The sequence below is a fragment of the Oncorhynchus nerka genome, linkage group LG17 (genome assembly GCF_034236695.1).
Source record: "Oncorhynchus nerka isolate Pitt River linkage group LG17, Oner_Uvic_2.0, whole genome shotgun sequence".
Lineage (NCBI taxonomy): Eukaryota > Metazoa > Chordata > Actinopteri > Salmoniformes > Salmonidae > Oncorhynchus > Oncorhynchus nerka.
In genome coordinates, this window is record NC_088412.1 from 33,679,223 (window position 1) to 33,706,204 (window position 26,982).

General features: G+C 48.5%; 1 protein-coding gene across 1 annotated transcript in view; it reads right to left on the minus strand.

Moving 5' to 3' along the window:
* scfd2 (sec1 family domain containing 2) overlaps nt 1–26,982 on the minus strand; it is a 104,047-nt gene continuing 77,065 nt past the window's right edge. The window contains 1 exon segment of the mRNA XM_065003131.1: nt 1–2,779. Coding sequence (XP_064859203.1) covers nt 2,483–2,779 — 297 coding nt within the window. The 3' untranslated portion in view covers nt 1–2,482.

A 26,982-nucleotide genomic window follows, 5' to 3' on the forward strand; every position in this document is an offset into this window, starting at 1 on the left:
TTTCCATGGATTTCATGTTTATTATGAGACAAAGTCCCCACAGATTGCAGTTCCTAAGGCTTCCACTAGATGTCAACAGTCTTTAGAAAGAATTTCAGGCTGGTTTTTGGAAAACTTAGCTAGAAGTTGTAGTTTTTCTAAGTGGCTCCCATTTTGGCTGTAGTGCTTCCATGTGCAAGAATGAAAGCGCGTTCTTTGTTATTTATCTCAGGTAATGAACATACTATTCTCCGGCTTAAATTTGATCGTATATTTCCGTATTAGGGTACCTGAGGTTTGATTATAAACGTTGTTTGACCTGTATGGATAAGTTTATTGTTAGCGTTTGGCATTCATTTTATGTGCATTTTGAAGGAGGGAAACCGGTGGATTATTGAATGAAGCGCGCCAGCTAAACTGAGTTTTTATGGATATAAAGAAGGACTTTATCGAACAAAAGGACCATTTGTATTGTGTGCTCCCCCTAACCCCTCTTTTTACGCTGCTGCTACTCTCTGTTTATCATATATGCATAGTCACTTTAACTATACATTTATGTACATACTACCTCAATTGGGCCGACCAACCAGTGCTTCCGCACATTGGCTAACCGGGCTGTCTGCATTGTGTCCCACCCACCAACCCCTCTTTTACGCTACTGCTACTCTCTGTTCATCATAGATGCATAGTCACTTTAACCATATCTACATGTACATACTACCTCAATCAGCCTGACTAACCGGTGTCTGTATGTAGCCTCGCTACTTTTATAGCCTTGATACTGTATACAGCCTGTCTTTTTACTGTTGTTTTATTTCTTTACCTACCTATTGTTCACCTAATACCTTTTTTGCACTATTGTTTAGAGCCTGTAAGTAAGCATTTCACTGTAAGGTCTACACCTGTCGTATTCGGCGCACGTGACAAATAAACTTTGATTTGATTTGAGTTGACAAACAACTGTAAAAATCTATTTGAGAGACATGCGCTCATTGTGTAAATGTATTTACAGTGCATATGGAAAGTATTCAGACCCCTTGACCGTTTCCACATTTTATTTTATTCTAAAATGGATTAAATTGTTTTCCCCCTCATCAATCTACACACAATACCCCATAATGTCAAAGCAAAAACAGGTTTTCATACATTTTTACAAATTTATAAAAAAATATATATAATCATATTTACATAAGTATTCAAACCCTTTTCTCAGTACTTTGTTGAAGAACCTTTGGCAGTAATTACAGCCTCAAGTCTTCTTGGGTATGACGCTACAAGGCGTCACTGCACAGCTATTTTCAGGTCTCTCCAGAGATGTTCGATCGTGTTCAAGTTCAGCCTCTGGCTGGGTCACTCAAGGGCATTCAGAGACTTGTCCCTAAGCCACTCCTGTGTTGTCTTGGCAGTGTGCTTAGGGTTGTTGTCCTGTTGGAAGGTGAATCTTCGCCCCAGTCTGAGGTCCTGAGCTCTCTGGGGCAGGATGCGGCCACCACCATACTTCGCCGTAGGGATGATGCCAAGTATCCTCCAGACATGACACTTGGCATTCAGGCCAAAGAGTTCAATCTTGGTTTCATCAGACCAGAGAATCTTGTTTCTCATGATCTGAGAGTCTCTAGAGGCCTTTTAGCAAACTCAAAGCGGTCTGTCATGTGCCTTTTACTGAGGAGTGGCTTCCGTCTGTTCACTCTACCATAAAGGCCTGATTGGTGGATGGTTGTCCTTCTGGAAGGTTCTCCCATCTCCACAGAGGAACTCTGGAGCTCTGTCAGAGTGACCATCGGGTTCTTGGTCACCTCCCTGACCAAGGCCCTTCTCTCCCGATTGCTCAGTGTGCCTCGACACAATCCTGTCTTGGAGCTCTACGGACAATTCCTTCAACCTCAAGGCTTGGTTTCTGCTCTGACATGCACTGGCAACTGTGGGATCTTATATAAATCATGTCCAATCCCCTGAATTTACCACAGGTGGACTCCATTGAAGTTGTAGATACATTTCAAGGATGATCAATGGAAACAGGATGCACCGAAGCTCAATTTCGAGTCTCATAGCAAAGGGTCTAAATACTTACGTAAATAAGGTATTTCTGTTTTTATTTTTGAATACATTTGCAAACATTTCTAAAAACTTGTTTTCGCTTTGTCATTATGGGGTACTGTGTGTAGATTGATGGTATTTAAAAAACAAACCATTTTAGAATAAAGCTGTAACGTAACAAAATTTGGAAAAAGTCAAGGGGTCTGAATACTTTCCAAATGCACTGTATGTTTTCAATAAACATTTACACGTTGTCAACCATCTAAGCCAACCCAGTCTGTTTTGTCCCATAGTTGGTAAAGAAGCAACCCATCTATAATGTTGTGATATGTTGCATCTGGTTCAGTTGAGTCTTATCAAGAGAATGGTGCAATTTTAGGTTCCTCTATTTCAAACATACGCAAACCAGCGACCCCATCAGCCAAGATCCACCCCACAGTTCCCTTCACCCCTGCCCCCCACCCTCCTAACTGGTGAGTTTCTGCAGCAGCGGGCTGAGCTCCGTCTCTCTGGTGACGACTAGGGTGAGCGCTCCAATCAGCTCCCTCTCCACCTTCTCCACCTCTTCATCGTCTGCAGGCTGAGCCTCTCCAGCCAGGGAGTACAGGTAGACCAGCAGCACCAGCAGCTCGTCTGGACCACACTCATCCTCCCCCGACCGACAACCTGAACTGGACTCTGATCTGGACCCCTCCTCACCGCGGGGCTTCATCAGGGGCAGCAGCTGCCTCAGAACACCAGCAAAGTCAGAGTCTCCGAGAGCCTGCAACACACACAGGGCACAAGACACATTTTAGAGATACGAAGTAGAAACTACAAGCTGGGTAACACAAAACACATCAAATCCCCACACACATACAACAACTAGCAAGACAATGTCAATGATTGTCTAGAGCGGCATGTTTTTGCGTTTGCTTTTTTTTACGACTATGAGTAATCCAGTTGTATGTAAACTCATTCTCGTTTACTCTTCTCCATTTTTGCGTTTCTTTTATCATGCAAATGTGTATTAGACATCATTTACCTGATCATTTGCATGCATGCACAGACACAGGGTGCACGCTTCTATTCTGTTTAGGAGCAGTGACCTGTTTCTCTGTGTTGTTGTGAGTGAGTTTGTTCCCATATGCTGGTTTTGCCAGTCCTGGCCCACGTGATGTGGACCCTAGGCTCTTAAACAGAACGATACACAGTCTAACAGCCAGGCTGAGATCATACACACAGGTGTGTGTTTTGTACAAAAGAGTGAGAAAGAGAGAGAAGGAGAGAGAGAGGGAGAAAGAGAGGGAAAGAACAAGAGAAAGAGTGAGGGGAATCCGCTAGAGCTGTGGTCGGATGCCTCTGTGCTATCTCTCTCAGAAAGACCTTCTTGATCCAAATCAGTCAGGTTTCAAGACTTCTCTGTATCACGGAGGCGCTCCGCACTGCTAAAGCTAACTCTCTCTCCTCTGCTCTCATCCTTCTAGACCTATCGGCCGCCTTCGATACTGTGAACCATCAGATCCTCCTCTCTGGACCCTCTCCAGTACTGGGCATCTCCGGCGCGTGAATCCACGGCTTGGTCTTGCGTCCGTACCTGACAGGTCGCTCCTACCAGGTGGCGTGGCGAGAATCTGTCTCCTCACCACGCGTACTCTCACCACTGGCGTCCCCAGGGCTCTGTTCTAGGCCCTCTCCTATTCTCGCTATACACCAAGTCACTTGGCTCTGTCATAACCTCACATGGTCTCTCCTATCATTGCTATGCAGACTTACACACAATTAATCTTCTCCTTTCCCCTTCTGATGACCAGGTGGCGAATCGCATCTCTGCATGTCTGGCAGACATATCAGTGTGGATGACGGATCACCACCTCAAGCTGAACCTCGGCAAGACGATTAACAGCTGCTCTTCCTCCCGGGGAAGGACTGCCCGAACAATCCATGATCTCGCCATCACGGTTGACAACAACATTGTGTCCTGACTCCCAGAGCGCTAAGAACCTTGGCGTATCCTGGACAACACCCTGATCCATCTCAACTAACATCAAGTTCGGTGGCCCGTTCCAGTAGGTTCATGCTCTACAACATCCGGACAGAGTACAGTACCCTGCCTCACACAGGAAGTCGGCGCAGGTCCTAATCCAGGCACTTGTCATCTCCCGTCTGATTACTGCAACTCCTGTTGGCTGGGCTCCCTGCCTGTGCCATTAAACCCAACAACTCATCCAGAACGCAGCAGCCAGGGAGTGGCGTCTGGTGTTCAACCTTCCTGTTCTCTCACGTCACCCCGCTCCTCCGCTCTCTCCACTGGCTTCCAGTTGAAGCAATGATCCGCTACAAGACCATGGTGCTGGGAGCTGTGAGGGGAACGGCACCTCAGTACCTCCAGGCTCTGATCAGGCCCTACACACCAAACAAGGGCACTGCGTTCATCCACCTCTGGCCTGTCGCCTCCCTACCACTGAGGAAGCAACAGTTCCCGCCCAGCCCAGTCAAAACTGTTCGCTGCTCTGGCCCCCAATGGTGGAACAAACTCCCACTCACGACCCAGGACAGCGGAGTCAATCACCACCTTCCGGAGACACCTGAAACCCCACCTCTTTAAGGAATACCTAGGATATGATAAAGTAATCCCTCTCACCCCCCTTAAAAAGATTTAGATGCGCTACTGTTCCACTGGATGTCATAAGGTGAATGCACCAATTTGTAAGTCGCTCTGGATAAGCAACAGTACTGCTAAATGACTTAAATGTTAAATGTAAATGTAATTAAACCCCTGCAACTCATCCAGAACAAGCCCGTCTGGTGTTCAACCTTCCCAAGTTCTGGACTCAGCACAGTCACCCCGCTCCTCCGCTCTGAATCCACTGGCTTCCAGTTGAACAATGATCCATCCGCTACAAGACCATGGTGCTTGCCTACGAACTTGAGCTGTGAGGGGAACGGCACCTCAGTACCTCCAGGCTCTGATCAGGCCCTACACCCAAACAAGGGCACTGCGTACTCATCCACCTCTGGCCTGCTACCTCCCTACCACTGAGGAAGTACAGTTCCCCGCGCAGCCCAGTCAAAACTGTTCGCTGCTCTGGCCCCCAATGGTGGAACAAACTCCCTCACGACGCCAGGACAGCGGAGTCAATCACCACCTTCCGGAGACACCTGAAACCCCACCTCTTTAAGGAATACCTAGGATAGGATAAAGTAATCCTTCTCACCCCTTACTTAAAAGATTTAGATGCACTATTGTAAAGTGGCTGTTCCACTGGATGTCTTAAGGTGAACGCACCAATTTGTAAGTCGCTCTGGATAAGAGCGTCTGCTAAATGACTTAAATGTAAATGTAAATGACATTTTATTGACTGAGCTGTGTGTTAAGACCTCAATGTTCCTCCAAACCAAGACAAACAGACTCTCTCCCTACCCTGCTCCAAAATCTGAGCCCTGATCTGGTCCACTGAGGGGATCCAGTGTCCGATCCATTAGAACCCTGTTCTGGGACAGGGAGTGGCGAATCAGACCTAACACACTCTGGACCAGCAACAGTACTGAACTGACTGTCTGTGCGTGTGAATCCGGCTCTGGTCTTTTACTCCGTGAACAATGATCCATTACAACCCTGTTCTGGGACAGGGAGTGGCGAATCAGACCCAACACACTCTGGACCAGCAACAGTACTGAACTGACTGTCTGTGCGTGTGAATCCGGCTCTGGTCTTTTACTCCGTGAACAATGATCCATTACAACCCTGTTCTGGGACAGGGAGTGGCGAATCAGACCCAACACACTCTGGACCAGCAACAGTACTGAACTGACTGTCTGTGCGTGTGAATCCGGCTCTGGTCTTTTACTCCGTGAACAATGATCCATTGAACATCCACGTTTTTTAAAATTGGATTGAACCTTTATTTAACAACAAATTCTTATTTACACATGGGCCAAACCCGGACAGTTGGCACTACCCACTACCCTCTAGTTGGCACTACCCACTACCCCTAGTTGGCACTACCCACTACCCTCTAGTTGGCACTACCCACTACCCTCTAGTTGGCACTACCCACTACCCTCTAGTTGGCCCAACCCACTACCCTCTAGTTGGCACTACCCACTACCCTCTAGTTGGCACTACCCACTACCCTCTAGTTGGCACTACCCACTACCCTCTAGTTGGCACTACCCACTACCCTCTAGTTGGCACTACCCACTACCCTCTAGTTGGCACTACCCACTACCCTCAGTTGGCACTACCCACTACCCTCAGTTGGCACTACCCACCCTCTAGTTGGCCCCCACTACCCTCTAGTTGGCACTACCCAGGCACTACCCACTCCCTCTAGTGGCACTACCCACTACCCTCTAGGGCACTACCCACTACCCTCACTAGTTGGCACTACCCACTACCCTCTGGCAGTTGGCACTACACACTACCCTCTAGCTGGCCACTACCCTCTAGTTGGCACTACCCACTACCCTCTAGTTGGCACTACCCAGTACCCTCAGTTGGCACTACCCACTACCCTCAGTTGGCACTACCCACTACCCTCTAGTTGGCACTACCCACTACCCTCAGTTGGCACTACTACCCACTACCCACTCTAGTTGGCACTACCCACTACCCCCAGTTGGCAGTTGGCACTACCCACACTACCCACCTCAGTTGGCACTACCCAGTTGGCACTACCCTCTCAGTTGGCACTACCCACTACCCTCCCACTCTCACTACCCACACCCTCTAGCTGGCACTACCCACTAGTTGGCACTACCCACTAGCCCTCCCTCAGCTGGCACTACCCACTCACCCCCAGTTGGCACTACCCACTACCCTCCACTACCCACTACCCTCAGTTGGGCACTACCACTACCCTCTAGTTGGCACTACCCACTACCCTTGGCACTACCACTACCCTCTAGTTGGCACTACCCACTACCCTCTAGTTGGCACTACCCACCCCTCTACACTACCCACTCCCTCTAGTTGGCACTACCCACTACCCCACTCCCTAGTTGGCACTACCCACTCCCTCTAGTTGGCACTACCCACTACCCTCTAGTTGGCACCCCACTCTCTAGTTGGCACTACCCACTACCCTCTAGTTGGCACTACCCACTACCCTCTAGTTGGCACTACACCCCACTACCCTCTCTAGTTGGCACTACCCAGTTGGCACTACCCACTACCCTCTAGTTGGCACCCACTACCTCTCCCCCCTAGTTGGCACTACCCACTACCCTCTAGTTGGCACTACCCACTACCCTCTAGTTGGCACTACCCACTACCCTCTAGTTGGCACTACCCACTACCCTCTAGTTGGCCCAACCCACTACCCTCTAGTTGGCACTACCCACTACCCTCTAGTTGGCACTACCCACTACCCTCAGTTGGCACTACCCACTACCCTCTAGTTGGCACTATCCCCTTGTCTTAAAGTGCTTGATATCTATCTAGGAGATCTCATTTTAAAGTACATGAGACTGTAGTGTGTCAGAGCACCAGTTCTCTTCCAGCTAGTCCTCAGCCCCAGCCAACCACCGCCCTCAGGGGGTATTCAAACACACAAACCAAATCACAGAACACCTTTTTCCCCTTAAACACGGCATAATCAAATACATCTCCGAGGCCACACTTCTGCCAGATAATGTTCGGGCTCTTTCCCTTACTTTCTCCACTGTGAGGAGAAAGAGAAGCAAAGAGGTTTCAGGGTTTCACGGTAAGGCGAGCAGAGTAAACACCTCGTCTCTGTCATCACTCTCTACTCTCAGCGGACATGGATCTCCTGCTGCTCAGTCAGTCCACACATGTCCAGGGGCTGATCTGTCCTGTAGCCTGCAGAGAGGACGGTCAGCAGCAGCCACATGAGGCTGAGAACGGAGTGGCCTGGTTCGGGAAGCAGGTGAAGTGGAGGGAAATGGGTTCTATGGCCCCCTGGAGTTTTTCCACATGAGCTGCCCAGGAGAAACTCCTCGCCTTACTCATAAGACAGACTCTACGTGACATTAACTCTGACCTGTAGTCATGAGCTCTGTGGAGGGTTCAACTACACCGAGTGTCTGTGTGTATCCAGCTTTCCTTTCTCACCCCCTCCTCCTCCTGTTTCTGTTGTTCTACCTCCCACTTCTGACTTTCACTGGACCTTTGCTTCTTCTCAATCCCACGTTCACTCTTACTCTTTCTTTTTGCATCCATCTCCCCGCTCACTCACTTTCTTTATCCTTTGAGTGATTGAGTTCCAAGCATTGTAGAGATTAATGTTTTGTGTGTGTTTGTCTGTCACACACACACAAGCTCCATACGAAAACCTCCATGTCCTGTCCTGGCAGCTTTTGATATGTCTCCTGAAGACAAAAAGCTCAAAGGACACGTACACGTACACACACACACACACACACACACACACACACACACACAGACACACACAGACAGGTTTACAGACATAGTCCACTCAGCGCCAAGCCAAGGTGGAATTCTGATAGAGCCAGACATCCCTGCCCCTGTACCCCCGTCCTCGCCCCGCCAAGCCCCCTCTGACCGAGCCTTTCCCCTCAGCCTGCCTGTCACTATAAAAGTCTCCACACGACAGGCTCTAAAAGTATGCTGCTAATTCCATGTCAAGTTTTAGGTTCAGTCTGTAAAAAGAGATGTATTTTAGTGGCTGTAGTGAGGGCAGCCCAATACCAGACCATTACTGCAGTAATAACAGGAAGCTGTAGCCTGCTCGCTAAACGCTAACGTTATTATTACACACCATTACTGGATCGACTGGTCCTGTCGCCATGCCCTAAATGCCATCATTACACACAATTACAGAATAACCGTGTAAATACTGTCAAAACAATGGTAATATTAGGACGCGCAATTACTGAAATAATGCCATTACTTTAAATGACTACTATACAGTTTGTTATCGTGACATACTATTTCCATTGAAAGAAGAAAGAAATAACTATCTAAGAAAACACTCTTAGAAAAAAGTGCTATCTAGAACCTAAAAGGTTTCTTCGGCTGTCCCCATGGGAGAACCCTTTGAAGAACCATTGTTGGTTCCAGGGAAAAACCTTTTTGGTTCCAGTTAGAACCATTTTGGGTTCCATGTAGAACTCTCTGTCGAAAAGGTTCTACATGGAACCCAAAACATTTTTACTTGGAACCAAAAGGGTTCTACCTTGACCCAAAAAGGGTTATCCCTGGAACCAACAATGGTACTTCAAAGGGTTCTCCCATGGGAACAGCCGAAGAAACCTTTTAGGTTCTAGATAGCACCTTAGATTGCACGGCCGAAGAACCCTTTCGGAAGCTTTTTTTCTAAGAGTAAAGCTATGATAAAATGTTGATAGCTGATACCCTCACAGTGACGAGAGACAGAAGCCTCATGAAGTCCCTGATAGATACGGAACTTAACTGCTTGGCAATCTGCACCAATCAAACACTCTCTCTGGTCTGATGCTGTCAGTTAGGTCAGTGATTGACAGACTAGTGTTTGGCAGTTCCATCCATCCTGGGGTTCATAAAGCCTCCATCTCACCCAATCACAGGGCTGGGCCAAACCCCGCCCCTGGCCAGTGCAGTGCAGCCAGCCCAAACAGGAAACCAACTCCAGATGCAGCCCCTAGAGGAAGGTGAGTGTTTCAGATGGAGCTGAGCTAACCAGAACCAGGCGCCAAACGCTCGCTGCTGCACAATGAACCTTTTTCTGGGCCCAGGGGCAGAGAGGGAGGAGAGGGGGAGGGGGAGGGGGAGAAGAGGGAGGGGGAGGGGACAGGTCCAGGAGGTTCAGAGCAGGACGCTCTACACTGGTCAAGAGTCACTTTTCATTGGACGACTGACAGCTTGCCTTTACTATGGCTACGAGGATGAAAAACTATTTTGAATTAGACTGAAGCAGACACGCACACACACGGCAGGCTCCCACAACAATTTGCATTCACAAACTCACACCAGACATACGCAGCTGGAAGCGAGACAGGCAACTCGCTGACAACATAAAGCATAAATATTGAGGTGAAGAGACAATGATGAAGTTCTCGGAGTTAAATAACAGTGAGCATGGCTTGCTTTTTATTGATTTGTTGGAAAAGAAATTGAAAAACCATAATCAACTGCATGCAGCCGGACTCCAAAGAGAGGCGGAGCTTTGAACATGTAAACAACCCAAAAAACAGACAAAAACAGACACACACACCGCACGCACGCACGCACTCACACACACACACACACCGCACGCATGCACTCACTGTGACCCACGGTCACACACACACACACACACACACACACACACACACACACACACACACACAAGGTGACAACCATGATGAATTCTAGCCTGGTTCACCGGAATCTCTCTGTTTATCAGAAGATGGAAATTTGTGTGAAGTCCTGTCGGAAATGGAAAACTAAAGTGAATCCATGGTCTCTTTTTAGGGCCATAGCTCGGTCCGGTGTGAGAGGTGTGGATATCAAACAGAGTCTTTAAAAGAGGAGAGCGGAAATTAGACTATAAACACTGTGGCCACTGGCACTGAGCACACTCATAATGTAGATGAAATGAGAAAGAATGGTTGAGAAACTGCTCCCAGCTCTTACCTATACACAGTGGTTCTAGTGTGTGTGTGTGTGTGTGTGTGTGTGTGTGTGTGTGTGTGTGTGTGTACTGAAATGCACAAACAGGTCATTGCTTTCTATATCCGACACTCATTTGCATTCAGGCCATCCTGCTATTAACATAAAACCAAGAGGGAGATAAGAGACGCGAGCAGAGAAGGGAAATGGAATTGGATTTGCATTGGAATAGCTCCACTCATACCTACACAGACAATAAAGGAACCGCACCGTAGACATAAGGACAGTCCCTTTGCCTCTACGCTCTGCAGCATCTTTATTCACCGCTTTCCCTCTGTGTTTCTAAACGCAGGCTTGCCGTTTCCCCCAAGTTTTACAGTGCAGAGGCCTCTACTAATCCAGAGTATATTGTCTTTTAACTACACCCGCTCTCTCAATTAGTAAGATCAACGAGGGTTGAGGCAGTGAGCCGTCTATCAGGTAATCTCCTTAACGTCTCCTGGAAAACATGTCGTTCTTCCACCAGCTCTTTTACAGCACCTAAAATGGCCTCTTTGGAGAGGATCAAAGGCTCTGCTTTGAAGCAGTCAGAGTCAGACAGTCACTGTGCTGACTGTCCCCCACGGGTAGGCTCTGTCCCCCACGGGTAGGCTCTGTCCCCCACGGGTAGGCTCTGTCCCCCACGGGTAGGCTCTGTCCCCCACGGGTAGGCTCTGTCCCCCACGGGTAGGCTCTGTCCCACACGGGTAGGCTCTGTCCCCCACGGGTAGGCTCTGTCCCCCACGGGTAGGCTCTGTCCCCCACGGGTAGACTCTGTCCCCCACGGGTAGGCTCTGTCCCCCACGGGTAGGCTCTGTCCCCCACGGGTAGGCTCTGTCCCCCACGGGTAGGCTCTGTCCCCCACGGGTAGGCTCTGTCCCACACGGGTAGGCTCTGTCCCCCACGGGTAGGCTCTGTCCCCCACGGGTAGGCTCTGTCCCCCACGGGTAGGCTCTGTCCCACACGGGTAGGCTCTGTCCCCCACGGGTAGGCTCTGTCCCCCACGGGTAGGCTCTGTCCCCCACGGGTAGGCTCTGTCCCCCACGGGTAGACTCTGTCCCCACCACGGGTCCCCCACGACTCTGTCCCCCACGGGTAGGCTCTGTCCCCACGGGTAAACTCTGTCCCCCACGGGTAGGCTCTGTCCCCCACGGGTAAACTCTGTCCCCCACGGGTAGGCTCTGTCCCCCACGGGTAGGCTCTGTCCCCCACGGGTAGGCTCTGTCCCCCACGGGTAGACTCTGTCCCCCACGGGTAGGCTCTGTCCCCCACGGGTAGGCTCTGTCCCCCACGGGTAGGCTCTGTCCTCCACGGGTAGACTCTGTCCCCCACGGGTAAACTCTGTCCCCCACGGGTAGAATTTGTCCTCCACGGGTAGACTCTGTCCCCCACAGGTAGACTCTGTCCCCACGGGTAGGCTCTGTCCCCCACGGGTAGACTCTGTCCCCCACGGGTAAACTCTGTCCCCCACGGGGTAGAATTTGTCCTCCACGGGTAGACTCTGTCCCCCACAGGTAGACTCTGTCCCCCACGGGTAGACTCTGTCCCCTACGGTTAGGCTCTGTCCCCCACGGTTAGACTCTGTCCCCCACGGGTAGACTCTGTCCCCCACGGTTAGGCTCTGTCCACCACGGTTAGACTCTGTCCTCCACAGATAGACTCTGTCCCCCACGGGTAGACTCTGTCCCCTACGGTTAGGCTCTGTCCCTTACGGTTAGGCTCTGTCCCCCACGGTTGGGCTCTGTCCCCCACGGTTAGACTCGGTCCCCCACGGGTAGACTCTGTCCCCCACGGGTAGGCTCTGTCCCCCACGGTTAGGCTCTGTCCCCCACGGTTAGGCTCTGTCCACCACGGTTAGACTCTGTCCTGCACAGATAGACTCTGTCCCCCACGGGTAGGCTCTGTCCCCTACGGTTAGGCTCTATCCCCCACGGTTAGACTCTGTCCCCCACGGTTAGACTCTGTCCCCCACGGGTAGACTCTGTCCCCCACGGGTAGACTCTGTCCCCCACGGGTAGACTCTGTCCCCTACGGTTAGGCTCTGTCCCTTACGGTTAGGCTCTGTCCCCCACGGTTGGGCTCTGTCCCCCACGGTTAGACTCGGTCCCCGACGGGTAGACTCTGTCCCCCACGGGTAGGCTCTGTCCCCCACGGTTAGGCTCTGTCCCCCACGGTTAGGCTCTGTCCCCCACGGTTAGGCTCTGGGACATGCTTACAAACAACAACAACACACACTATAGAATATGACCTGGCAAAGAGACTCAAAATGGACATGGCATCAAAATGAGCGAGAAAAGTGTAAGAGAAAATAAATGACTTGTGGAAAATAAAACAAGTGAGGGAAAAAGAGGGTTGAGATAGATAGGAAAGAAACATGAGGAAAACTATGTTGAGAGATAAGTGGATATGGAAAGACAGATTGTTGGATACATTTACACTTAGAACGAAAGAAAAAGAGAGATGGAGTGATAGGGACTCCAGAAGGGGGATGGAAAAGCTCTTAAAGGTAAGGTGAAGCCTGCTTGGGCCCATCAGCCTGTTGCCTGTTACATTTATAGAAACTTGGGACCGTATATCTTCCCCTTTAAATGAGGCTTGCATTTCCAAACAACAGTGTGTGTTGAGACCAGGCCATTTCCGCTCAGCTGGCCTGGCCTGGACACACTCCTCGGCTAGGGACTCATTCAAAGTCAGACTAGCGGCAGAGAGGCAGGGACAGAACCACCTCCAGCAACCCCACTGAGGGAGGGACACACATCAACTGTCTGCCAATCAACAGCTATCTCTGCCAATCTCTTGCTCTTTCGAAATCTATCCCCATCTCAATGTCTTTCAGAATTCCTCTCCCTGTCTGTCTGTCTTTCAGAATCCCTCTCCCTGTCCGTCTGTCTTTCAGAACCGCTCTCTCTCTCTGGCTGTCTGTCTCTCTGGTTGTTTGTCTTCCAGGACCCCTCTCTCTCTCTGGCTGTCTGTCTCTCTGGTTGTTTGTCTTCCAGGACCCCTCTCTCTCTCTGGCTGTCTGTCTCTCTGGTTGTTTGTCTTTCAGAACCCCCCTCTCTCTGGCTGTCTGTCTCTCTGGTTGTTTGTCTTTCAGAACCCCTCTTTCTCTCTGGCTGTCTGTCTCTCTGGTTGTTGGCTTTCAGAACCCCTCTGTCGCTGGCTGTCTGTCTCTTTGGTTGTTTGTCTTTCAGAAGCCCTCTCTCTCTCTGGCTGTCTGTCTCTCTGGTTGTTTGTCTTTTAGAACCCTTCTCTCTATCTGGCTGTCTGTCTCTCTGGTTGTTTGTCTTTCAGGACCCCTCTTTCTCTCTGGCTGTCTGTCTCTCTGGTTGTTTGTCTTTCAGGACCCCTCTTTCTCTCTGGCTGTCTCTCTCTCTGGTTGTTTGTCTTTCAGAATCCCTCTCTCTCTCTGCCTGTCTGTCTCTCTGGTTGTTTATCTTTCAGAATCCCTCTCTCTCTGGCTGTCTGTCTCTGGTTGTTTGTCTTTCAGGATCCCTCTGTCTCTGGCTGTCTGTCTCTCTGGTTGTTTGTCTTTCAGAATCCCTCTCTCTCTCTGGCTGTCTGTCTCTCTGGCTGTCTGTCTCTCTGGTTGTTTATCTTTCAGAACCCCTCTCTCTCTGGCTGTCTGTCTCTCTGGTTGTTTATCTTTCAGAATCTCTCTCTCTTTGGCTGTCTGTCTCTGGTTGTTTGTCTTTCAGAACCCCTCTCTCTCTCTCTCTGGCTGTCTGTCTCTCTGGTTGTTTATCTTTCAGAATCTCTCTCTCTTTGGCTGTCTGTCTCTGGTTGTTTGTCTTTCAGAACCTCTCTCTCTTGGCTGTCTGTCTCTGGTTGTTTGTCTTTCAGAACCCCTCTCTCTCTGGCTGTCTGTCTCTCTGGTTGTTTATCTTTCAGAATCTCTCTCTCTTTGGCTGTCTGTCTCTGGTTGTTTGTCTTTCAGAACCCCTCTCTCTCTCTGGCTATCTGTCTCTCTGCCTGTTTATCTTTCAGAATCTCTCTCTGGTTCTGTCTTGTTGTTTGTCTTTCAGAATCCCCCTCTCTCTCTCTGGCTATCTGTCTCTCTGCCTGTTTGTCTCTCTGGTTGTTTGTATTTCAGAATCCCTCTCTCTCTCTCTCTGGCTGTCTGTCTCTCTGGTTGTTTGTCTTTCAGAATCCCTCTCTCTCTCGGTCTCTCTGGCTGTCTGTCTCTCTGGTTGTTTGTCTTTCAGAATCCCTCTCTCTCTCTGTCTGTCTGTCTCTCTGCCTGTCTGTCTCTCTGGTTGTTTGTCTTTCAGAATCCCTCTCTCTCTCTCTGGCTGTCTGTCTCTCTGGTTGTTTGTCTTTCAGAATCCCCCTCTCTCTCTGTCTGTCTGTCTCTCTGCCTGTCTGTCTCTCTGGTTGTTTGTCTTTCAGAATCGCTCTCTCTCTCTGTCTGTCTGTCTCTCTGCCTGTCTGTCTCTCTGGTTGTTTGTCTTTCAGAATCCCTCTCTCTCTCTGTCTGTCTGTCTCTCTGCCTGTCTGTCTCTCTGGTTGTTTGTCTTTCAGAATCCCTCTCTCTCTCTGGCTGTCTGTCTCTCTGGTTGTTTGTCTTTCAGAATCCCTCTCTCTCTCTCTGTCTGTCTCTCTGCCTGTCTGTCTCTCTGGTTGTTTGTCTTTTAGAATCTCTCTCTCTCTGGCTGTCTGTCTCTCTGGTTGTTTGTATTTCAGAATCCCTCTCTCTCTCTGGCTGTCTGTCTCTCTGGTTGTTTGTCTTTCAGATCCCCTCTCTCTCTCTGGCTGTCTGTCTCTCTGGTTGTTTGTCTTTCAGAACCCCGCTCTCTCTCTGGCTGTCTGTCTCTCTGGCTGTTTGTCTTTCAGAATTTCCCTGTCTCTCTTTCTCTCTCTCTCTCTCCGTCTGTCTGTCTGTCTCTGTCAGAATCCCTCTCTCTCTCTGTCTGTCTGTCTGTTTTTCTAGAATATATCTCTCTGGCTGTATGCTTTCAGAATCCCTCTCTCTCTCTGGTTGTATGTCTCTCTGTCTGTCTGTCTGTCTGTCTGTCTGTCTGTCTGTCTGTCTGTCTGTCTGTCTGTCTGTCTGTCTGTCTGTCTGTCTGTCTATCTGTCTTTCAGAATCCCTCTCTCTCTCTGTCTGTCTGTCTGTCTCTCTGGTTGTTTGTCTTTCAGAATCCATCTCTCTCTCTGTCTGTCTGTCTGTCTGTCTGTCTGTTTTTCTAGAATATATCTCTCTGGCTGTATGCTTTCAGAATCCCTCTCTCTCTCTCTGTCTGTCTCTCTGCCTGTCTGTCTCTCTGGTTGTTTGTCTTTCAGAATCCCTCTCTCTATCTGTCTGTCTGTCTCTCTGCCTGTCTGTCTCTCTGGTTGTTTGTCTTTCAGAATCCCTCTCTCTCTCTCTGGCTGTCTGTCTGTCTCTCTGGTTGTTTGTCTTTCAGAATCCCCCTCTCTCTCTGTCTGTCTGTCTGTCTGCCTGTCTGTCTCTCTGTTGTTTGTCTTTCAGAATCGCTCTCTCTCTGTCTGTCTGTCTCTCTGGTTGTTTGTCTTTCAGAATCCCCTCTCTCTCTCTGTCTGTCTCTCTGCCTGTCTGTCTCTCTGGTTGTTTGTCTTTCAGAATCCCTCTCTCTCTGTATGTCTGGTTGTTTGTCTTTCAGAATCCTCTCTCTCTCTCTGTCTGTCTCTCTGCCTGTCTGTCTCTCTGGTTGTTTGTCTTTTAGAATCCCTCTCTCTCTCTGGCTGTCTGTCTCTCTGGTTGTTTGTATTTCAGAATCCCTGTCTCTCTCTGGCTGTCTGTCTCTCTCTGTTGTTTGTCTTTCAGAATCCCTCTCTCTCTCTGGCTGTCTGTCTCTCTGGTTGTTTGTCTTTCAGAACCCCGCTCTCTCTCTGGCTGTCTGTCTCTCTGGCTGTTTGTCTTTCAGAATTTCCCTGTCTCTCTTTCTCTCTCTCTCTCCGTCTGTCTGTCTGTCTCTGTCAGAATCCCTCTCTCTCTCTGTCTGTCTGTCTGTTTTTCTAGAATATATCTCTCTGGCTGTATGCTTTCAGAATCCCTCTCTCTCTCTGGTTGTATGTCTCTCTGTCTGTCTGTCTGTCTGTCTGTCTGTCTGTCTGTCTGTCTGGTTGTTTGTCTTTCAGAATCCCTCTCTCTCTCTGTCTGTCTGTCTGTCTCTCTGGTTGTTTGTCTTTCAGAATCCCTCTCTTTCTCTGTCTGTCTGTCTGTCTGTCTGTTTTTCTAGAATATATCTCTCTGGCTGTATGCTTTCAGAATCCCTCTCTCTCTCTGGTTGTATGTCTCTCTGGCTGTTTGTCTTTCAGATCCCCTCTCTCTCTCTCTCTCTGGCTGTCTGTCTCTCTGGTTGTTTGTCTTTCAGAATCCCTCTCTCTCTCTGGCTGTCTGTCTCTCTGGTTGTTTGTCTTTCAGAATCCCTCTCTCTCTGTCTGGCTGCCTGTCTGTCTCTCTGGTTGTTTGTCTTTCAGAATCCCTCTCTCTCTCTGGCTGTCTGTCTCTCTGGTTGTTTGTATTTCAGAACCCCTCTCTCTCTGTCTGTCTGTCTGTCTGTCTGTCTGTCTGTCTGTTTTTCTTTTAGAATATATCTCTCTGGCTGTCTGCTTTTGTCTTTCAGAATCCCTCTCTCTCTCTGGCTGTCTGTCTCTCTGGTTGTTTGTCTTTCAGAATCCCTCTCTCTCTGGGCTGTCTGTCTCTCTAGTTGTTTGTATTTCAGAACCCCTCTCTCTCTGGCTGTCTGTCTCTCTGGTTGTTTGTCTTTCAGAATCCCTCTCTCTCTCTCTGGCTGTATGTCTCTCTGGTTGTTTGTCTCTCTGGTTGTTTGTCTTTCAGAATCCCTCTCTCTCTCTGTCTGTCTGTCCCTCTCTTCTCTGCCTGTCTGTCTCTCTGGTTGTTTGTCTTTCAGAATCCATCTCTCTCTCTGTCTGTCTGTCTCTCTGCCTGTCTGTCTCTCTGGTTGTTTGTATTTCAGAATCCCTCTCTCTCTCTGTCTCTGGTTGTTTGTCTTTCAGAATCCCTCTCTCTCTCTGTCTGTCTGTCTGTCTGTCTGTCTCTCTGGTTGTTTGTTGTCTTTCAGAATCTCTCTCTCTGGCTGTCTGTCTCTCTGGTTGTTTGTCTTTCAGAATCCCTCTCTCTCTCTGGCTGTCTGTCTCTCTGGTTGTTTGTCTTTCAGATCCCTCTCTCTGTCTCTGGTTGTTTGTCTTTCAGAATCCCTCTCTCTCTCTGGCTGTCTGTCTCTCTGGCTGTTTGTCTTTCAGAATTTCCCTGTCTCTCTCTCTCTCCGGCTGTCTGTCTGTCTGGTCTGTCTGTCGCTTCAGAATCCCTCTCTCTCTCTGTCTGTCTGTCTGTCTGTCTGTTTTTCTAGAATATATCTCTCTCTGTATGGTTGTATGTCCCTCTCTCTCTCTGGCTGTTTGTCTTTCAGATCCCCTTGTCTCTCAGAATCCTCTCTCTCTCTGGCTGTCTGTCTCTCTGGTTGTTTGTCTTTCAGAATCCCTCTCTCTCTCTGGCTGTCTGTCTCTCTGGTTGTTTGTCTTTCAGAATCCCTCTCTCTCTGGCTGTCTGTCTCTCTGGTTGTTTGTCTTTCAGAATCCCTCTCTCTCTCTGGCTGTCTGTCTCTCTGGTTGTTTGTCTTTCAGAACCCCTCTCTAACTCTGTCTGTCTGTCTGTCTGTCTGTCTGTCTGTCTGTCTGTTTTTCTAGAATATATCTCTCTGGCTGTATGCTCTGAATCCTCTCTCTCTCTCTGGCTGTCTGTCTCTCTGGTTGTTTGTATTTCAGAACCCTCTCTCTCTCTGGCTGTCTGTCTCTCTGGTTGTTTGTCTTTCAGAATCCCTCTCTCTCTCTGGCTATATGTCTCTCTGGCTGTATGTCTCTCTGGTTGTTTGTCTTTCAGAATCCCTCTCTCTCTCTGTCTGTCTCTATGTCTATCTGGCTGTCTGTCTCTTTGGTTGTTTGTCTTTCAGAATCCCTCTCTCTCTGGCTGTCTGTCTCTCTGGTTGTTTGTCTTTCAGAATCCTCTCTCTCTCTCTCTGTCTGTCTCTCTGCCTGTCTGTCTCTCTGGTTGTTTGTCTTTTAGAATCCTCTCTCTCTGGCTGTCTGTCTCTCTGGTTGTTTGTATTTCAGAATCCTCTCTCTCTCTGGCTGTCTGTCTCTCTGGTTGTTTGTCTTTCAGATCCCCTCTCTCTCTCTGGCTGTCTGTCTCTCTGGTTGTTTGTCTTTCAGAACCCCGCTCTCTCTCTGGCTGTCTGTCTCTCTGGCTGTTTGTCTTTCAGAATTTCCCTGTCTCTCTTTCTCTCTCTCTCTCTCTGGTCTGTCTGTCTGTCTCTGTCAGAATCCTCTCTCTCTGTCTGTCTGTCTGTCTGTCTGTTTTTCTAGAATATATCTCTCTGGCTGTATGCTTTCAGAATCCCTCTCTCTCTCTGGTTGTATGTCTCTCTGTCTGTCTGTCTGTCTGTCTGTCTGTCTGTCTGTCTGTCTGTCTCTCTGGTTGTTTGTCTTTCAGAATCCCTCTCTCTCTCTGTCTGTCTGTCTGTCTCTCTGGTTGTTTGTCTTTCAGAATCCCTCTCTTTCTCTGTCTGTCTGTGTCTGTCTGTTTTTCTAGAATATATCTCTCTGGCTGTATGCTTTCAGAATCCCTCTCTCTCTCTGGTTGTATGTCTCTCTGGCTGTTTGTCTTTCAGATCCCCTCTCTCTCTCTCTCTCTGGCTGTCTGTCTCTCTGGTTGTTTGTCTTTCAGAATCCCTCTCTCTCTCTGGCTGTCTGTCTCTCTGGTTGTTTGTCTTTCAGAATCCCTCTCTCTCTCTGGCTGTCTGTCTCTCTGGTTGTTTGTCTTTCAGAATCCCTCTCTCTCTCTGGCTATCTGTCTCTCTGGTTGTTTGTATTTCAGAACCCCTCTCTAACTCTGTCTGTCTGTCTGTCTGTCTGTCTGTCTGTTTTTCTAGAATATATCTCTCTGGCTGTATGCTTTCAGAATCCCTCTCTCTCTCTGGCTGTCTGTCTCTCTGGTTGTTTGTCTTTCAGAATCCCTCTCTCTCTCTGGCTGTCTGTCTCTCTGGTTGTTTGTCTTTCAGAATCCCTCTCTCTCTCTGGCTGTCTGTCTCTCTAGTTGTTTGTATTTCAGAACCCCTCTCTCTCTGGCTGTCTGTCTCTCTGGTTGTTTGTCTTTCAGAATCCCTCTCTCTCTCTCTGGCTATATGTCTCTCTGGCTGTATGTCTCTCTGGTTGTTTGTCTGTCTGTTGTTTGTCTTTCTAGAATCCCTCTCTCTCTGTCTGTCTGTCTCTCTGCCTGTCTGTCTCTCTGGTTGTTTGTCTTTCAGAATCCATCTCTCTCTGTCTGTCTGTCTGTCTCTCTGCCTGTCTGTCTCTCTGGTTGTTTGTATTTCAGAATCCCTCTCTCTCTCTGGCTGTCTGTCTCTCTGGTTGTTTGTCTTTCAGAATCCCTCTCTCTCTCTGTCTGTCTGTCTCTCTGCCTGTCTGTCTCTCTGGTTGTTTGTCTTTTAGAATCTCTCTCTCTCTGGCTGTCTGTCTCTCTGGTTGTTTGTATTTCAGAATCCCTCTCTCTCTCTGGCTGTCTGTCTCTCTGGTTGTTTGTCTTTCAGATCCCCTCTCTCTCTCTGGCTGTCTGTCTCTCTGGTTGTTTGTCTTTCAGAACCCTCTCTCTGCTGTCTGTCTCTCTGGCTGTCTGTCTCTCTGGCTGTTTGTCTTTCAGAATTTCCCTGTCTCTCTCTCTCTCCGTCTGTCTGTCTGTCGGTCTGTCTGTCTCTGTCAGAATCCCTCTCTCTCTCTGTCTGTCTGTCTGTCTGTCTGTTTTTCTAGAATATATCTCTCTCTCTCTCTGGTTGTATGTCTCTCTGGCTGTTTGTCTTTCAGATCCCCTCTCTCTCTCTCTCTCTGGCTGTCTGTCTCTCTGGTTGTTTGTCTTTCAGAATCCCTCTCTCTCTCTGGCTGTCTGTCTCTCTGGTTGTTTGTCTTTCAGAATCCCTCTCTCTCTCTGGCTGTCTGTCTCTCTGGTTGTTTGTCTTTCAGAATCCCTCTCTCTCTCTGGCTGTCTGTCTCTCTGGTTGTTTGTATTTCAGAACCCCTCTCTAACTCTGTCTGTCTGTCTGTCTGTCTGTCTGTCTGTTTTTCTGTCTGTCTGTCTGTCTATGTCTCTCTGGCTGTTTGTCTTTCAGATCCCCTCTCTCTCTCTAGAATATATCTCTCTGGCTGTATGCTTTCAGAATCCCTCTCTCTCTCTGGCTGTCTGTCTCTCTAGTTGTTTGTATTTCAGAACCCCTCTCTCTCTGGCTGTCTGTCTCTCTGGTTGTTTGTCTTTCAGAATCCCTCTCTCTCTCTCTGGCTATATGTCTCTCTGGCTATATGTCTCTCTGGTTGTTTGTCTTTCAGAATCCCTCTCTCTCTCTCTGGCTATATGTCTATCTGGCTGTCTGTCTCTTTGGTTGTTTGTCTTTCAGAATCCCTCTCTCTCTGGCTGTCTGTCTCTCTGGTTGTTTGTCTTTCAGAATCCCCCTCTCTCTCTGGCTGTCTGTCTCTCTAGTTGTTTGTATTTCAGAACCCCTCTCTCTCTGGCTGTCTGTCTCTCTGGTTGTTTGTCTTCCAGGACCCCTCTCTCTCTCTGGCTGTCTGTCTCTCTAGTTGTTTGTATTTCAGAACCCCTCTCTCTCTCTGGCTGTCTGTCTCTCTGGTTGATTGTATTTCAGAACCCCTCTCTCTCTCTCTGGCTGTCTGTCTCTCTGGTTGTTTGTCTTTCAGAACCCCTCTCTCTCTCTCTCTGGTTGTTTGTCTTTCAGAATCCCTCTCTCTCTCTGGCTGTCTGTCTCTCTGGTTGTTTGTCTTTCAGAATCCCTCTCTCTCTCTGGCTGTCTGTCTCTCTGGTTGTTTGTCTTTCAGAATCCCTCTCTCTCTCTGGCTGTCTGTCTCTCTGGTTGTTTGTATTTCAGAACCCCTCTCTAACTCTGTCTGTCTGTCTGTCTGTCTGTTTTTCTAGAATATATCTCTCTGGCTGTATGCTTTCAGAATCCCTCTCTCTCTCTGGCTGTCTGTCTCTCTGGTTGTTTGTCTTTCAGAATCCCTCTCTCTCTCTGGCTGTCTGTCTCTCTGGTTGTTTGTCTTTCAGAATCCCTCTCTCTCTCTGGCTGTCTGTCTCTCTAGTTGTTTGTATTTCAGAACCCCTCTCTCTCTGGCTGTCTGTCTCTCTGGTTGTTTGTCTTTCAGAATCCCTCTCTCTCTCTCTGGCTATATGTCTCTCTGGCTATATGTCTCTCTGGTTGTTTGTCTTTCAGAATCCCTCTCTCTCTCTCTGGCTATATGTCTATCTGGCTGTCTGTCTCTTTGGTTGTTTGTCTTTCAGAATCCCTCTCTCTCTGGCTGTCTGTCTCTCTGGTTGTTTGTCTTTCAGAATCCCTCTCTCTCTCTGGCTGTCTGTCTCTCTAGTTGTTTGTATTTCAGAACCCCTCTCTCTCTGGCTGTCTGTCTCTCTGGTTGTTTGTCTTCCAGGACCCCTCTCTCTCTCTGGCTGTCTGTCTCTCTAGTTGTTTGTATTTCAGAACCCCTCTCTCTCTCTGGCTGTCTGTCTCTCTGGTTGATTGTATTTCAGAACCCCTCTCTCTCTCTCTGGCTGTCTGTCTCTCTGGTTGTTTGTCTTTCAGAACCCCTCTCTCTCTCTCTCTGGCTGTCTGTCTCTCTGGTTGTTTGTCTTTCAGAATCCCTCTCTCTCTCTGGCTGTCTGTCTCTCTGGTTGTTTGTCTTTCAGAATCCCTCTCTCTCTCTGGCTGTCTGTCTCTCTGGTTGTTTGTCTTTCAGAATCTCTCTCTCTCTCTGGCTGTCTGTCTCTCTGGTTGTTTGTATTTCAGAACCCCTCTCTAACTCTGTCTGTCTGTCTGTCTGTCTGTTTTTCTAGAATATATCTCTCTGGCTGTATGCTTTCAGAATCCCTCTCTCTCTCTGGCTGTCTGTCTCTCTGGTTGTTTGTCTTTCAGAATCCCTCTCTCTCTCTGGCTGTCTGTCTCTCTGGTTGTTTGTCTTTCAGAATCCCTCTCTCTCTCTGGCTGTCTGTCTCTCTAGTTGTTTGTATTTCAGAACCCCTCTCTCTCTGGCTGTCTGTCTCTCTGGTTGTTTGTCTTTCAGAATCCCTCTCTCTCTCTCTGGCTATATGTCTCTCTGGTTATATGTCTCTCTGGTTGTTTGTCTCTCTGGTTGTTTGTCTTTCAGAATCCCTCTCTCTCTCTGTCTGTCTGTCTCTCTGCCTGTCTGTCTCTCTGGTTGTTTGTCTTTCAGAATCCCTCTCTCTCTCTGTCTGTCTGTCTCTCTGCCTGTCTGTCTCTCTGGTTGTTTGTATTTCAGAATCCCTCTCTCTCTCTCTGGCTGTCTGTCTCTCTGGTTGTTTGTCTTTCAGAATCCCTCTCTCTCTCTGTCTGTCTGTCTCACTGCCTGTCTGTCTCTCTGGTTGTTTGTCTTTTAGAATCTCTCTCTCTCTGGCTGTCTGTCTCTCTGGTTGTTTGTCTTTCAGATCCCCTCTCTCTCTCTGGCTGTCTGTCTCTCTGGTTGTTTGTCTTTCAGATCCCCTCTCTCTCTCTGGCTGTCTGTCTCTCTGGTTGTTTGTCTTTCAGATCCCCTCTCTCTCTCTCTCTCTGGCTGTCTGTCTCTCTGGTTGTTTGTCTTTCAGAACCCCGCTCTCTCTCTGGCTGTCTGTCTCTCTGGCTGTTTGTCTTTCAGAATTTCCCTGTCTCTCTCTCTCTCTCCGTCTGTCTGTCTGTCGGTCTGTCTGTCTCTGTCAGAATCCCTCTCTCTCTCTGTCTGTCTGTCTGTCTGTCTGTTTTTCTAGAATATATCTCTCTGGCTGTTTGTCTTTCAGAATCCCTCTCTCTCTCTCTGGCTGTCTGTCTCTCTGGCTGTTTGTCTTTCAGATCCTCTCTCTCTCTCTGGCTGTCTGTCTCTCTGGCTGTTTGTCTTTCAGAATCCCTCTCTCTCTCTGGCTGTCTGTCTCTCTGGCTGTATGCTTTCAGAATCCCTCTCTCTCTCTGGCTGTCTGTCTCTCTGGTTGTTTGTCTTTCAGAATCCCTCTCTCTCTCTGGCTGTCTGTCTCTCTAGTTGTTTGTATTTCAGAACCCCTCTCTCTCTGGCTGTCTGTCTCTCTGGTTGTTTGTCTTTCAGAATCCCTCTCTCTCTGGCTGTCTGTCTCTCTGGTTGTTTGTCTTTCAGAATCCCTCTCTCTCTCTGGCTGTCTGTCTCTCTAGTTGTTTGTATTTCAGAACCCCTCTCTCTCTGGCTGTCTGTCTCTCTGGTTGTTTGTCTTTCAGAATCCCTCTCTCTCTCTCTGGCTATATGTCTCTCTGGCTATATGTCTCTCTGGTTGTTTGTCTCTCTGGTTGTTTGTCTTTCAGAATCCCTCTCTCTCTCTGTCTGTCTGTCTCTCTGCCTGTCTGTCTCTCTGGTTGTTTGTATTTCAGAATCCCTCTCTCCCTCTCTGGCTGTCTGTCTCTCTGGTTGTTTGTCTTTCAGAATCCCTCTCTCTCTCTGGCTGTCTGTCTCTCTGGTTGTTTGTCTTTCAGAATCCCTCTCTCTCTCTGGCTGTCTGTCTCTCTGGTTGTTTGTATTTCAGAACCCCTCTCTAACTCTGTCTGTCTGTCTGTCTGTCTGTCTGTTTTTCTAGAATATATCTCTCTGGCTGTATGCTTTCAGAATCCCTCTCTCTCTCTGGCTGTCTGTCTCTCTAGTTGTTTTGTATTTCAGAATCCCTCTCTCTCTCTGTCTGTCTCTCTGGTTGTTTGTCTTTCAGAATCCCTCTCTCTCTCTCTGGCTATATGTCTCTCTGGTTGTTTGTCTTTCAGAATCCCTCTCTCTCTCTCTGGCTATATGTCTATCTGGCTGTCTGTCTCTCTGGTTGTTTGTTTTTCAGAATCCCTCTCTCTCTCTGGCTATATGTCTATCTGTCTGTCTGTCTCGCTGGTTGTTTGTCTTTCAGAATCCCTCTCTCTCTGGCTGTCTGTCTCTCTGGTTGTTTGTCTTTCAGAATCCCTCTCTCTCTCTGGCTGTCTGTCTCTCTGGTTGTTTGTCTTCCAGGACCCCTCTCTCTCTCTGGCTGTCTGTCTCTCTAGTTGTTTGTATTTCAGAACCCCTCTCTCTCTCTGGCTGTCTGTCTCTCTGGTTGTTTGTATTTCAGAACCCCTCTCTCTCTCTCTGGCTGTCTGTCTCTCTGGTTGTTTGTCTTTCAGAACCCCTCTCTCTCTCTCTCTGGCTGTCTGTCTCTCTGGTTGTTTGTCTTTCAGAACCCCTCTCTCTCTCTCTGGCTGTCTGTCTCTCTGGTTGTTTGTATTTCAGAACCCCTCTCTCTCTCGGTCTCTCTGGCTGTCTGTCTCTCTGGTTGTTTGTCTTTCAGAATCCCTCTCTCTCTCTCTGGCTGTCTGTCTCTCTGGTTGTTTGTCTTTCAGAATCCCTCTCTCTCTCTCTGGCTGTCTGTCTCTCTAGTTGTTTGTATTTTAGAACCCCTCTCTCTCTCTCGCTCTCTGTCTGTCTGTCTGTCTGTCTGTCTGTCTGTCTGTCTGTCTGTCTGTGTCTGTCTCTCTGGTTGTTTGTCTTTCAGAACCCTTCTCTCTCTCTGTCTGTCTGTCTGTCTGTCTGTCTGTCTGTCTGTCTCTCTCTGGTTGTTTGTATTTCAGAACCCCCCTCTCTGTCTGTCTGTCTGTCTGTCTCTCTGGTTGTTTGTCTTTCAGAATCCCTCTCTCTCTCTGTCTGTCTGTCTGTCTCTCTGGTTGTTTGTCTTTCAGAATCCCTCTCTCTCTCTGTCTGTCTGTCTGTTTTTCTAGAATATATCTCTCTGGCTGTATGCTTTCAGAATCCCTCTCTCTCTCTCTGGTTGTATGTCTCTCTGGCTGTTTGTCTTTCAGATACCCTCTCTCTCTCTCTCTCTGGCTGTCTGTCTCTCTGGTTGTTTGTCTTTCAGAATCCCTCTCTCTCTCTGGCTGTCTGTCTCTCTGGTTGTTTGTCTTTCAGAATCCCTCTCTCTCTCTGACTGTCTGTCTCTCTGGTTGTTTGTCTTTCAGAATCCCTCTCTCTCTCTGGCTGTCTGTCTCTCTGGTTGTTTGTATTTCAGAACCCCTCTCTAACCCTGTCTGTCTGTCTGTCTGTCTGTCTGTCTGTCTGTTTTTCTAGAATATATATCTCTGGCTGTATGCTTTCAGAATCCCTCTCTCTCTCTGGCTGTCTGTCTCTCTGGTTGTTTGTCTTTCAGAATCCCTCTCTCTCTCTGGCTGTCTGTCTCTCTGGTTGTTTGTCTTTCAGAATCCCTCTCTCTCTCTGGCTGTCTGTCTCTCTAGTTGTTTGTATTTCAGAACCCCTCTCTCTCTGGCTGTCTGTCTCTCTGGTTGTTTGTCTTTCAGAATCCCTCTCTCTCTCTCTGGCTATATGTCTCTCTGGCTGTCTGTCTCTCTGGTTGTTTGTCTTTCAGAATCCCTCTCTCTCTCTCTCTGGCTATATGTCTATCTGGCTGTCTGTCTCTCTGGTTGTTTGTTTTTCAGAATCCCTCTCTCTCTCTGGCTATATGTCTATCTGTCTGTCTGTCTCGCTGGTTGTTTGTCTTTCAGAATCCCTCTCTCTCTGGCTGTCTGTCTCTCTGGTTGTTTGTCTTTCAGAATCCCTCTCTCTCTCTGGCTGTTTGTCTCTCTAGTTGTTTGTATTTCAGAACCCCTCTCTCTCTCTCTGGCTGTCTGTCTCTCTGGTTGTTTGTCTTTCAGAACCCCTCTCTCTCTCTCTCTGGCTGTCTGTCTCTCTGGTTGTTTGTCTTTCAGAACCCCTCTCTCTCTCGGTCTCTCTGGCTGTCTGTCTCTCTGGTTGTTTGTCTTTCAGAATCCCTCTCTCTCTCTGGCTGTCTGTCTCTCTAGTTGTTTGTATTTCAGAACCCCTCTCTCTCTCTCTCTCTCTCTGGTTGTTTGTCTTTCAGAATCCCTCTCTCTCTCTGGCTGTCTGTCTCTCTAGTTGTTTGTATTTTAGAACCCCTCTCTCTCTCTCTCTCTGTCTGTCTGTCTGTCTCTGGTTGTTTGTCTTTCAGAACCCCTCTCTCTCTCTGTCTGTCTGTCTGTCTCTCTGGTTGTTTGTCTTTCAGAACCCCTCTCTCTCTGGCTGTCTGTCTCTCTGGTTGTTTGTCTTTCAGAACCCCTCTCTCTCTGGCTGTCTGTCTCTCTGGTTGTTTGTCTTTCAGAACCCTTCTCTCTCTCTGTCTGTCTGTCTGTCTGTCTGTCTGTCTGTCTGTCTGTCTGTCTGTCTCTCTGGTTGTTTGTATTTCAGAACCCCTCTCTCTCTCTGTCTGTCTGTCTGGTTGTTTGTCTTTCAGAATCCCTCTCTCTCTCTGTCTGTCTGTCTGTCTCTCTGGTTGTTTGTCTTTCAGAATCCCTCTCTCTCTCTGTCTGTCTGTCTGTCTCTCTGGTTGTTTG